General features: G+C 56.1%; 1 protein-coding gene across 3 annotated transcripts in view; it reads right to left on the reverse strand.

Moving 5' to 3' along the window:
• Window positions 1-12,105, reverse strand: part of MST1R (macrophage stimulating 1 receptor) — a 19,051-nt gene extending 6,946 nt beyond the window's left edge. The window contains exons 1-14 of one of the 3 annotated variants that reach the window (XR_004436235.1): window positions 10,097-12,105; window positions 6,860-7,048; window positions 6,652-6,780; window positions 6,334-6,504; window positions 5,860-6,020; window positions 5,330-5,495; window positions 5,085-5,221; window positions 4,534-4,695; window positions 4,345-4,438; window positions 4,004-4,216; window positions 3,770-3,916; window positions 3,523-3,688; window positions 3,254-3,355; window positions 2,974-3,180 (exon numbers count right to left, since the gene is read on the reverse strand). Coding sequence is in view for 2 of the 3 variants with exons in the window: in XM_033207838.1 (XP_033063729.1) it covers window positions 2,974-3,180; window positions 3,254-3,355; window positions 3,523-3,688; window positions 3,770-3,916; window positions 4,004-4,216; window positions 4,345-4,438; window positions 4,534-4,695; window positions 5,085-5,221; window positions 5,330-5,495; window positions 5,860-6,020; window positions 6,334-6,504; window positions 6,652-6,780; window positions 6,860-7,048; window positions 10,097-11,326 (3,274 nt within the window). In the remaining variant the exon portion in view is untranslated. The remainder of the gene's footprint in view (window positions 1-2,973; window positions 3,181-3,253; window positions 3,356-3,522; window positions 3,689-3,769; window positions 3,917-4,003; window positions 4,217-4,344; window positions 4,439-4,533; window positions 4,696-5,084; window positions 5,222-5,329; window positions 5,496-5,859; window positions 6,021-6,333; window positions 6,505-6,651; window positions 6,781-6,859; window positions 7,049-10,096) is intronic. The other 2 variants (XM_033207842.1, XM_033207838.1) reach the window with 2 other exon arrangements.
• Between the last annotated feature and the right edge of the window lie 473 nt (window positions 12,106-12,578).

The following is a 12,578-nucleotide window of genomic DNA, read 5'->3' on the forward strand; positions in this document are numbered from 1 at the left end:
GGGCGCCTGTAGTCCCAGCTACTCGGGAGGCTGAGGCAGGAGAATGGCGTGAACCCGGGAGGCGGAGCTTGCAGTGAGCTGAGATCCGGCCACTGCACTCCAGCCCGGGCGATAGAGCAAGACTCCGTCTCAAAAAAAATTTTTTTTTTTTTTAAAAAGGCTTATGCCTATAATGTTAACACTTTGGGAGACTGGGGCGGGAGGATCAGCTGAGGTTAGGGGTTCAAGACCAGTCTGGCCAACATGGTGAAACCCTGTCTCTACTAAAACTACAAAAATTAGACAGGTGTGGTGGCAGTGGCAGGCCCCTGTAATCCCAGCTACTCAGGAGGCTGAGGCAGGAGAAATGCTTGAATCTAGGAGGCAGAAGTTGCAGTGAGCCGAGATCGCACCACTGCACTCCAGCCTGGGCAACAGAGCGAGACTGTCTCAAAATAATAACTAAAAACTAAAAAAAAATAAAGCAGGGCCGGGTGCGATGGCTCACGCCTGTAATCCCAGCACTTCGGGAGGCCAAGGCGGGTGGATTACCTGAGGTCGGGAGTTTGAGACCAGCCTGGCCAACATGATGAAACTCCATCTCTACTAAAAATACAAAAATTAGATGGGCGTGGTGGCGCATGTCTGTAATCCCAGCTACTCAGGAGGCTGAGGCAGGAGAATCACTTGAATCTGGGAGGCAGAGGTTGCAATGAGCCGAGATCACACCACTGCACTCCAGCCTGGATGACAGAGCGAGGCTCTGTCTCAAAAATAAATAAATAAATAGATAGGCCAGGTGCGGTGGCTCACGCCTATAATCCCAGCACTTTGGGAGGTCGAGTTGGGCGGATCACCTGAGGTTAGGAGTTCGAGACCAACCTGGCCAACATGGTGAAACCTCGTCTCTACTAAAAATACAAAACTACAAAAAAAAAAAAAAAAAATTAGCTGGGTGTGGTGGCATGCATCTGTAGTACCAGCTACTCAGGGAGGCTGAGGCAGGAGAATCGCTTGAACCTAGGAGACAGAGGTTGCAGTGATCCAAGATCACGCCACTGCACTCCAGCCTGAGCAACAGAGGGAGACTCCATCTCATGAAATGAAATGAAAATAAAATAAAATAAAATAAAATAAAATAAAATAAAACGGCCGGGTGCGGTGGCTCATGCTTATAATCCCGGCACTTTGGGAGGCCAAGGTGGGCGGATCACGAGGTCAGGGGTTTGGGTTTGAGACCAGCCTGGCCAACATGGTGAAACCCCATCTCTACTAAAAATACAAAAATTAGCCAGGTGTGGTGGCGGGCAACTGTAATCCCAGCTACTAGGGAGGGTGAGGCAAGAGAATTGCTTGAACCTGGGAGGCGGAGGTTGCAGTGAGCCGAGATTGCGCCACTGCACTCCAGCCTGGGTGACAGAGCAAGACTCCATCTTGAAAAAATAAAATAGGCCAGGCACGGTGGCTCACGCCTGTAATCCCAGCACTTTGGGAGGCCAAGGTGGGTGGATCACGAGGTCAGGAGATCGAGACCATCCTGCTAACACGGTGAAATCCTATCTCTACTAAAAATACAAAAAATTAGCCGGGTGTGGTGGCGGGTGCCTGTAGTCCCAGCTACTCAGGAGGTTGAGGCAGAAGAATGGCATGAACCTGGGAGGCGGAGCTTGCAGTGAGCCGAGATAGCGCCACTGCACTCCAGTGTGGGCAAAAGAGCGAGACTCCGTCTCAAAAAAAAAAAGAAAAAGAAAAAGGAAAATAAAATAGTCTGGGGTGGTGGCTCATGCCTGTAATCCCAGCACTTTGGGAGGCTGAGGCAGGCGGATCACCTGAGGTCAGGAGTTCAAGACCAGCCTGGCCAACATGGTGAAATCCTGTCTCTACCAAAAATACCAAAAATTAGCCAGGTGTTGTGGCAGGCACCTGTAATCCCAGCTACTCAGGAAGCTGAGACAGGAGAATTGCTTGAACCTAGGAGGAGGAGGTTGCAGTGAGCCGAGATCGTGCCATTGTACTCCAGCCTGAGCAATAAGAGTGAAATTCTGTCTCAGAATAATAATAATAATAAACTAGAATAAAAATAAAAATAAAATAAAATAAATATAATAAAACAGGCTAGGTTTGGTGGCTCATGCCTGTAATCCCAGCACTTTGAGAAGGTTAGGCAGGCAGATTGCTTGAGTCCAAGAGTTTGCGGCCAGCCTGGACAATATGATTTGAGGCCCATCCCTACAAAAGACAAACAAAAAATTAGCCAGGCATGGTGGTGCATGCTTGTAGTCCCAGCTACTCAGGAGGCTGAGGCAGGAGGATCACCTGAGCCTGGGGAGGTCGAGGCTGCAGTGAGCCATGATTGTGTCATTGCACTCCAGCCTGGGTAACAGAGTGAGACCCTGTCTCAAAAACAAAACCATAAATAAAACCAAAAATAAACAGCAGCCACATGATGGCAGAGGCTACAATCCTCCTGTGCCTGAGTGATCCACACCAGAACTCACTAAAGACAGAACTTTTCTCATCCCCATTTTACAGATGAGCAAATGAAGGCTCAGAGAGGTTAAGTGGTGTAACCAAGGTCACACAGGTTGGTGAGAAGGTTAGAGCAAAATCTGGTCCAACTGTCCCTTTAGCCTATTTTTTTTTTTTTTTTTTTTTGAGACGGAGTCTCGCTCTGTCACCCAGGCTGGAGTGCAGTGGCGCAATCTTGGCTCACTGCAAGCTCCGCTTCCCGGATTCATGCTATTCTCCTGCCTCAGCCTCCCAAGTAGCTGGGACTACAGGTGCCTGTCACCACGGCCGGCTAATTTTTTTTGTATTTTTAGTAGAGACGGGGTTTCACCGTATTAGCCAGGACGGTCTCGATCTCCTGACCTCGTGATCTGCCTGCCTCGGCCTCCCAAAGTGCTGGGATTACAGGCGTGAGCCACCGCGCCTGGTCTAGCCTATGTCATCTTGAGACTCCATCTCTGCCCCAGCCCCACCTGGCCCCCACACCTTTGCCAATGACTCGGTCACTGTGGGTGACCACCCGCTCATGGGGAATCAGCACATCCTTGACCTCAGCCAAGAGCGCAGAGTCCAGGTCCCTTAGCTGGATGGACTCTTTCCGCAGCAGTGGAACACAGGATTCATCTTCACTATTGGAGAAGTATGCTCCATGGACACAAGTGGTGGAATCCAGACCATCAGTGGCAGGGCGTGCTGTGGGGAGAGGGAGTGAGGAGCTTGTAGGGAGAGGGGGTGGCTTTAGCTTCTCGTGCCTCCACTATCTCACCAAGGCCACTTCTGTAGTCAGAGCCCGAGTAGAGAATAGGCAGGGGTGTGGCTCCAGCAGTCTGGTCCAGGGATGCCAGGTCATCCAGGTTGGGAGGAAGAACTGTGGAAAGAAAATCCCTGGTGGCCTGGCTTTCCAAGCTCCTAGGGGCCAACCCCTCTGGGGAGGACTTAGATCCCTAAATCCTGGGCAGAGAGAGGATGTAGGGACTTGAAGATGCCATTGGTTGGGGGTAAGGGGCTGAATAAAGGTAGGAGCAGAGAACTCACCTAGCTGCTTCCTCTGCCACCAGTAGCTGAAGACCAGTGCAGTGGCCAATGCGGCCACAAGCAGCAGCAAAGGCAGCAGGATACCAAGGAGTGTGCTCTGTGGGACCCCATCTGGCCCTGGCCACACCACTCTACCCAGGATGCGACATTCACCATCCACGCAGACCTGGGAACAGGTGGCAACTTAGGCCCAGTCTGCAGGCCCTCTGCCCGTGTTTCCCAGGGAGGTCCAGGCTGGGCTGCCTACCTGCAGTGGGGCACCATCCTTGCCAAGCTGCAGGGATGGGGGCAGGGGGCAGACAACCATGTCCCCCCGGAACTCGTGCTGGCAGCTCTCACCACCCACAGTCACGTTGACACCCACGCAGTCAGTCACAGCGCCCAGCCCAATATACTGCAGAAAGGGTCATGAGGACCAGCCAGTAGGCTGGCCCCTACTTTCAGATCCCCAACTTTCCCTGCCCCTATCCCTTACACTTACCTCAAACTTAATGGCATGCTCCTCAGGCTTCAGTGGAATTAGGTTGGCACTGGGTGGATGGGGTGGGGTTAGGAAGCGAAAGCCAGGCAGTGTAAAGCCAGCAGCTCCATCCCCCCAGGCACTCAGATTTCCTGCCACCCATCCCTGGGGGTCCCGGACCACATATTCAGGCAGGCGGCACAACTGCTGCTCTGGAAGCTGCCTCTCACACTGCTGGGACAAATAGGTGATTAGCCAGGAACCCCACCTGTGATTGCTCCTCTCCTCAGCCCAGCACAAGGTTGGGCTGCAGCTCAGGGAACTCATCCAGCCTTCTTCCCTCCTGGCCAGCACTCACTCACCCTGCTCTCCACTGCCCTAAGCCCATCATGGAATGACAGCACTAAGTGCCATGCTGAAGTTAGATGCTGGCCATAGATGGTGATGTGGGAGTTGCTGTGGAAGAGGGCAGAGTGGTAGGCTTTGGGTGTTCTCCAAGGCTGACTCTCTCATTCCCCAGAGGCCAGAGTGGGCAAAGAGGTGGAGCTTACATGTAGCCACAGTTGGGGCTGATGCTTAGCACGACAGGGTCTTCTCTGTAGTGGAAGGTCCAGGAACCAGGTACCTGGGCACCCCCCACCTGCAGGCTAAGGGGGACACCGGCCACCATGGCCCCAGGGGGTGTGGCACATAAAAGCTGCCCCTCACTGACCCTGCAGGAACAAGAGATTGGGCTCAGGGTTACCCTCTTTGTGATGGCCGGGCCCACTTCCTCCAGGGGCCTGTTGCCCTCTCCCAGTTCGTCTGTTATCTCTCCCATCTGCCCCACTCCATGGTCTGTCTGAAGATAAGGTGGTCCCAGGAAGACATTCCAAGAGGGTAAGGAGGGAACAAGTTCCCCACAGCCTTGGCTGGAGCCACTCGACTCTGTGATGGGCTCTCTTGCCTCTGGGCTGAAGAGGGCAGTAGTCTTTTCTTCCTGGACCTGTTCTCCACACCACACTGACCATGTAACGAGCACTCTTCCCTCCACCCTGAGAGAGTCCAGGTCTCCACCTGGATAGAACCCTGTGGCCTTCCATGCCTGCCTGGTGGTACTTACCGTGCTAGCAGACACTCAGTCCCATTGACCAGCACAGCCCGGCTGGTGCCTACAGACAGACTCTGGCCTTCAAGAGTGAGACAGGTGCCTCCTGCCCGTGGGCCAAAGAGGGGTTGCACTGCTATCAGCACTGGCTCCTAAAAGGACATAGAGGTGGCTTAGGTGGAACAGGTCGTCCACTCCAAGCCCCTCCCTTCCTGTACCACGCACTGGCCAAGGGCACAGACAGGGCAAGGTGACCTCACCATGAAAAAGAAGCCTCTGAGCATGGAGGTGCCGTCTATCCGGAAGTGCTTGCCTGGTGGCATGTTAGTCACGGTGAGGCTGACGTTGGTAGGCCCCACTGCTTGGGTGCCCAAGGGCTCCAGTTCACACTCAAACTCCTCTACAAAGTCTTTCCGGGGCACTGGTCTGGGGCACCAGGGGAACCCCTGAGGTCAGCCAGGAATTACACAGGCCTAGCTGCATGCCTGCCACAAGCCACAGGGCTCCTCTGAGCCAGAGAATGGCGTTTCTCCACCCATGCCTCCCTCCAGAGAAGGAAGGTTCTGGCGGGGCAGAGATTAACCTTGGCTGGTCCATGAGTGAACAGACAGGAAGGGCACATGAAAGCTCAAAAAGGGACAGAGACATCTCCTGAGACACAAAACAGTCAGAACCACTGCAGCTTCCCCCATCCCCCCTTGCCTCTGATAAGCAGAGAACAGGGTCTCATGGGGAAGGGGCTGCTTGGTTGCTCCCTTCAGGGAAAGGGAGGGGAGGGACCAGACTGTACCTGAGTTTTGAGCTGTTCTTGGGCAGTGGCCGGCAGGGACTTTGGCCCACAGTGATCTGATGGGTTCCCTCAGGCACCAGACCAGAAGGGTGCAGGTAGAAGTTGGAGCCACACAGGGTCAGCCTTGTACTGCCCCTTAAAGGTCCACTGTGGGGGTGGAACTGAAATGGGGAAAACAGCCTGAGTCCTCATGTGGGGTTGGGCTCTCTCAGCCCCACCTGCTTCCCCAAAGGCTCCTGCCATACCCCTTGCCTGCCCCATGCTCCAGCCATTTGGAGTCACTTGCTAGTCCTCATTCAAGCACTTTCCTGCCTCCAAGTCTTTGCATGTGTCATCCCCTCTGACAAGAATGCCCTCCTTGTAGATATGAAGGACACTCCCAGACCTGAGAAAGATTGTGATCAAGACTTGCTGACCACCACCCCAGGCCCAGCCTGTCCCACTCTTACCTGTGCCCTGCCAGGGAAGCCATACCTCAGTAAGCTTAGGCGGACAGTGGTCCTGTTGCCAGGAGCCAGGACACTCCTTCTGCCGGCCACACATGTTCCCACACCAGCCACAGCCCATGAAACGCTGTGCCCTTAGGCAACGCCCACACGTGAGGAAGTGGTGGCAGCCAGGGCCTCGGATAGGCACCTGGAAAACCTGGGGGTAGAAGACAGGTGACTAGGGGCACCTGGAGGGGGAGATTGGGCCCTATAGACCCTCCTGTATGTCAATGCCTCCCTGGATTGGATGGACAGTCTGTGATCCCACAACCCTGGTCCCAGGCCCTGCCCCTGCCCACCTCACCTGGTCTCCAGAGGCGAAGAGTAGGTGGTCCCCAAGGCGACTGACATCCCGCTGCACGGGCTGCCCACTGTCACCCAGTGAGAAGTTGGACACATACAGCAAGTAGTTGAGTGACCTGGCCAGCTCCACCTAGGACAGGTCAGATGTGAGCAAAATGGGGATGGAGACAAAGACCCAGGGCCAGGGCGCTGTGGGGATGAGGACCCACCTGCAGGATACGCCCATCCGCTGTGCCCATGTGCGCCACTGTGACGTTGTCAAGGCGTGTCACATACAATGCAGTGACCTCTACTGTTCCCAACAGCCCGTTGAATAGGTCCACACGTGAGAAGCTGCTACTGACCAGCAAAGGGAAGTGGCGGCAGCTGGTGTTGGGGCTGGGGGCCCCCAGGCCAGGCTGGGAAAAGTCAGGGAAGGGAACGAGTCAGGGTTCAGCCCTGTGCCCCTACCCTCTGGGGCCTTTGTCAGTGGCCACAGCAGCCCAACACTCTCACCCCTCACCTGGCCTGACTGGAGAAGGCCCCGGGCCTGCCGGTTACCATCTCGCATTGCCCCCACAGGGCTCTCAGTGTAGCAAGGGCAGGCAGAAGGCCCAGACTGGAAGGCCCACTCCCCATTCTCCCTGCTCCACCCTGCCATGTCCATCCTGATGGTGAGTTACCCCCATTCCATCCTCACAACCACCCCGTACATCTTTTTTTTTTTTTTTGAGACAGTGTCTCACATTGTTGCCAGGGTTAGAGTGCAGTGGCATGATCTTGGCTCACTGCAACCTCCACCTCCCGGGTTCAAGTGATTCTCCTGCCTCAGCCTCCGGAGTAGCTGGGATTACAGGTGCTCGCCACCACCCCTGGCTAATTTTTTGTATTTTTAGTAGAGATGGGGTTTCACGATGTTGGCCAGGCTGGTCTCGAACTCCTGACCTCGTGATCTGCCCACTTTGGCCTCCCAGAGTGCTGGGATTACAGGCATGAGCCACCGTGGCTGGCCCACCCATACATCTTACAGATGAGGAAACAGGCTCAAGAGGTTTGGTCTCTTGTCCAAGGCATCATAAACGCTCAAGAGGGGAGCCAAGTTGGAAGTCTCAGCTCCACAAGAGTCTTCTCCTGCCCCCTGCTGGCTCTTCTCTGCTTCTCTGTGTGCACTTCAGCAAATCCTGTCTCCTCTGGGCTTCGGTTTCCCCACTTGCATTAATTGGCCAGCACAAGGTTGGGAACACGGTCCTTCTCCCTAGACTCCAAAGGTCTTCCTGTACCCTTGGCTGCTTCCTATACCCCGCTTCAGGGTACAAAAGGGATAAACCAAACCCCTACAGCCTGGGTGCCAGAACTAAGTTCTGGAAGCTAAGGGGTACTAACCTCTCCCCGGCTCTTAGCAAGGGGGTGTTTTGGGGGCTGCAGTCATGCTCCAGGGCAGGACTGTGGAAGCTCTGGGAAACCAGGACACCAGGGTATGAACTCACGGTGTTGGACCTGAGTGTGAGGTGCAGACGGGGCTCAGTAGCCAGCCCTAGGTGCTCAGGACTCTCCCTCACCAGCCCTGAGGGCACTCCTTGAAGCAGGAGCCTCTGAAGTCTCCATCAGACCACAGAGACTTAACCCAGTCCTGAGACCTCAGCACTGATTAGCAGCCCTGGAGGCAAAAGTAGATGTGGAGCTGAGCCTTGAAACCCCATACACCCTGCGCCTACAGCTTGGGTGGCGGGGACTGGGATTTTGTACTCACTTGAGGCAGGAAATCGGCTTGGCTTGGCCCGAGCCGGAAGCCTGCCAGGTGTTTCCAGCATGACTCAGGGACAGGTGGGGCTCTGACGGGTAATAGAACCCTACCTTAGCCAGGCCCACACCCTAGCCTGCTTGTCCCTAGGCCCCAGGACCTTAGCTCTAGGTTCCCAGGCTTAGGTAGGGGCTCCAGGCTCCTGAAAACACGTAAGTGTCCAATGTCCCATGGAGGACAGGCACCAGCTCTGAGTCCCTCAGGCCTCCTGAGGCCAACCACTATGTGGGTGCTGCCCCAGTGGCTGCATGCCCACAGTTGCTAGGCAAACACTGTACAGGGTGATTCACACACCTCCTGGGGGCCTGGCCAGCCTGTGGGCAGGGACCAAGATTAGTCCTTCTGGAGCCTGGCACTGCCCAGCCGTGCTGGGTGTCTTCTGACCCACTGACCACTAGCCAAGCTGGGGAGAGGTTCTGACTCCCCACTGGGAAGGAGAAGGGGCCAGGCAGGCCTGCCCAGGCCCAGACAAGGAGTCCCCAACCCTAAGGCCTCTCAACCCAGATGTACTCAGCAGAGGGAGGGAGGCTAAAGACCCCCAACCTCACATTGGGTGTAAGTTCTCCTCCCATCTCTGAGGCATCAATAGGAGTGGAAAGGAGTCTGTCGAGAATGTCACAGCAGGCCCAGGGCCACAGGATGATGGCTAGAGAATATGAGAGCAGTAGCTGTGGGTCCCATTCCTTGGTCCAATTTTACTGCTGTTGCCTACATGATGGCTGGAGAGAGCCTAGACAGAGTCTGTTGGAAGGAGCCCCCAGTTCAGCACGGGCTTTGAGACTTCCTGCCTGGGGCAGGGCTCCAAATATGGTTTAAAAAAAAAAAAAAGTCTGAGATGGACCAATTCCAATCAGCGCTTCCTAGGCCTTCCCCAGATGTTTATAGTAGCTTGCACAAGACTAGAGTGAGGCTCCTGGAACCTTCTAGAACCAAGCTGCCATCCCATGAGTGCTGGGTACTCCCCCCAATCACCCCCAACCATGTCAAACAGGTTAGTGAAGCCCAGGACATGCAGGCTCCCTAACAAGCTGCCAACTTCCAAGGCCCAGGAGGCTCCCTGGAACGTGGTGGCTGGCAGAAGGATGGGGGTGGGTGTGGAGGAAGGGGAGATTCTCTGACAACTCCTGTCCCACCCCCTTTGGAAAGCAGAGCAAAACAAGGGAAAGTTAAACTGTTGGCAAGCAGCTGTGAGTCTGTAAATCTGTGAGCATCTCCCTGTGTATTTGTGTGTGGTGGTGGTGGTGGTGGTGGGCGAGGGGGGCGCTATTTTTCTGCGTGTGTCCCTGAGGATATGGATGGTGGACAAGTAGGAGGGAATGCCCATCATTCTACCCAGCATTCAGGAGCTATGCTAAGAGACACAGTTATGTAACCCCATCCTCACATAGCCAGGTAAACTAAAAAACCAGAGGCCATGATGGGCAGGTAGGGGAAAGAGCAAAATGAGGTAGTCACAAGGGCCAGCCTGGCTGGGAGCCCAGCCTCCAGTGTAGCCTTTGTCTGGCTGCTTTCTCACACCACCCCAGCACTTAGGAACTGGGTGAGAGAGAATGCTTCTTTCTGCCTGCCCTCCCCCTCCCAGATCCCCTCAGTGATGGAAGGGAAGCAGCCTGTGTTCAGCCATGTGCATGCAGCTCACAAGTAAGGGCCCCTTCTTTCAGCTCACCGGGTTGGGGCAAAAACTGGGTGACTGGAAGAAGTCGAGGCCTCGCCGGAGGCCTGGATGGACTGGGGATTCACAACAGCGCTCCACACCTTCATCAATTAATGTGTTCAGCAGGTCAATGGGGAAGGCACAGACGACAGAGTTGGGGCCCACGCCAGGGCCACTATCCTTGCCAGCCACAAAGACCCCAAATAGCACTTCCTGGCCCTCAGCAATACTCAGCTCAGTGGCAAGTTGAGCACCCACTGGAGCAGAGTGGGCCACCCGCAGCACAGGGTAGGGCTGTCCGCCCTCTGGGGCCCCCCGGCGCCTGCGTTTCGGAGCAAATCTGCAGTGGAGGACCAGCTCCCGATAGTCACCCAACTCTGGCTCAGTGGCGCTAAGCCGTGCCAGGCGTGTGTGCAGGGCACCAGGAGCATCTGTCACGCTGGCCGGCTGTACAGTCAGGAAGTAGACGAAGGCTCCTGTGTGGAAGCTGTGCACGTATTCAATACCGTAGGAGACAAGATGCTTCGGCAGCACTGACAACGCCGCAAAGCCCGGTGCAAATCCCGAGGCATCGGCCTTGAGACGCCTGATAGACACTGAGTGTGGGCTGAAGCTGGCAGCCACGGCTGCGTCCAGTGAAGATGCCACATAGAAATAGGAGGCCTGGCCTTGCTCAACCACAGTCACACGGGTGCCCAATGGGCTGGCCACACAGTCGGGGCAGTCATCGGGACGGTTATGGTGGGCTGAGAAGAGGCAGGCTGGCGCTGCCAGATGCACGGCTGTCCCTTGGGGCTCTAGGTCATGCAGGAAGCAGCGGCCCTGCAGGCTGGAGCCACAACTGACCAGCGCAGGCAGCGCGGGCTCCAGCACCAGCACCTTTGTGTCTGTGTCACCGGGAGGGCCGTGGGGCCCTGGGCCACAGGCTGCACACGTCTGGCAGCCAGGATCCCCAGCAGGGCCCGTGGCCAGGCTCTGGACAGACTTCAGGTCAGGCCCAAGCACGTGCAGGCGATTGCGTATGGCTACAAACACAGCACTCTCATTTCTGTCGCCCTCGTAGGTCACCATGGCCTGCACCAGGCCTCCGGCGGAGAAGCTGGGCACCATGTACTTCACGTTAAAGTCTCGAGAGGTCGCGTAGGGGGTGCGCGGGCACTGCCATTCCTTGGCCGCCGCGGGCTTGGCAGGCAACAGCAGCAGCAGTAAGAAGGACTGAGGCAGCGGAGGGAGGAGCTCCATCGAGGCGAACTGGGACCCTAGGGGATCCCTACGGGCCTGGGGCTGGGCCTGGGCCCGGGCCCGGTTGGGGGCCCGACTCGAGGTCTGGACTGGGCCAACTTTAAGCGGCGGTCCCGACAGCCCCAAGATAGTGGACCCCCGTCCCAGGTTCCTGTGAAACCCAAATCCCTTCCCGGCCCTCGGGTCTGAGCACCTGACGCTCGCGGACGCACGGACAGCAATGCCCCAGCCGCCTCACCTGCCGCCCCAGCAGCCGCTGCACACTGGCGCTTAGTGCTCAGCCGACCAGAGGGCGCCGGGCTGGGCGGGCGGGGTCGGGCCGTGGGGGCGGGGCCGCGAGAGAGGCGTGGCCTAGCCCAGGCCCTCCACCCATCCGACTCTTCCGGCCTTTGGAAGCCTGGCTCCTGTACCTTCTCTTGGCGTCTTGGCGCCTTTTTCTCAGCGGCCTGTGGGTGGATGCGCATGGTGCGGCTTGGAGAGAGGTGAGCCGGTCTGAACCGTCCCATCCCATCCCCCTATTACCGACTGGTTCGCAGCGAGAGGGGGCAAGACACTGGGCTCTTTGCTTGTGGTGGAACTAGTTTGCACTTAGTAGCAACACCTTCAGAGGCTGGTGCCCAGAGGCCTCCTGGGGGCCCACCATGTGGGGAACAGAGACCAGGATTGTGTGGAAGACCAGAGGGGAGATGTGGGGCACTTAACAAGAGATGTTATGGGGCGCCACCCTTGTGGGAAAGGACTGTCTTTTTTTTTTTTTTTTTTTTTTGCTCTGTGATCCAGGCTGGAGGGCATTGGCGGGATCTCGGCTCACTGCAAGCTCCGCCTCCCAGGTTCAAGCGATTCTCCTGCTTCAGCCTCCTGAATAGCTGGGATTACAGGCGTGCACCACAACACCAGACTGATTTTGTATTTTTAGTAGAGACAGGTTTCACCATGTTGGCCAGGCTGGTCTCAAACTGACCTCAGGTGATCTGCCCGCCTCGGCCTCCCAAACTGTTGGGATTATAGGCATGAGCCACCGCGCCTGGCGGGGACCATTCTTCCATGTACTTCTCCTGAGCTATCAGCGACAAGATGGTTTCAGAGGAAGGTGTGTTATGCCCTGCTCTCCTAGGGCCCTAAGGGTCTTAGGATGGGATCTGGCCTTGCTGACTGGACCTCAGAGTCAGAGTCACATAAGTGGAGGCCCAACCCTAATTATGGTACCTCCTCTGCAGCCTCAGTATATAGAAGCTGTATAAGGGGGTTACAA

The sequence above is a fragment of the Trachypithecus francoisi genome, unplaced genomic scaffold (assembly GCF_009764315.1).
Source record: "Trachypithecus francoisi isolate TF-2019V2 unplaced genomic scaffold, Tfra_2.0 Lachesis_group0, whole genome shotgun sequence".
NCBI lineage: Eukaryota > Metazoa > Chordata > Mammalia > Primates > Cercopithecidae > Trachypithecus > Trachypithecus francoisi.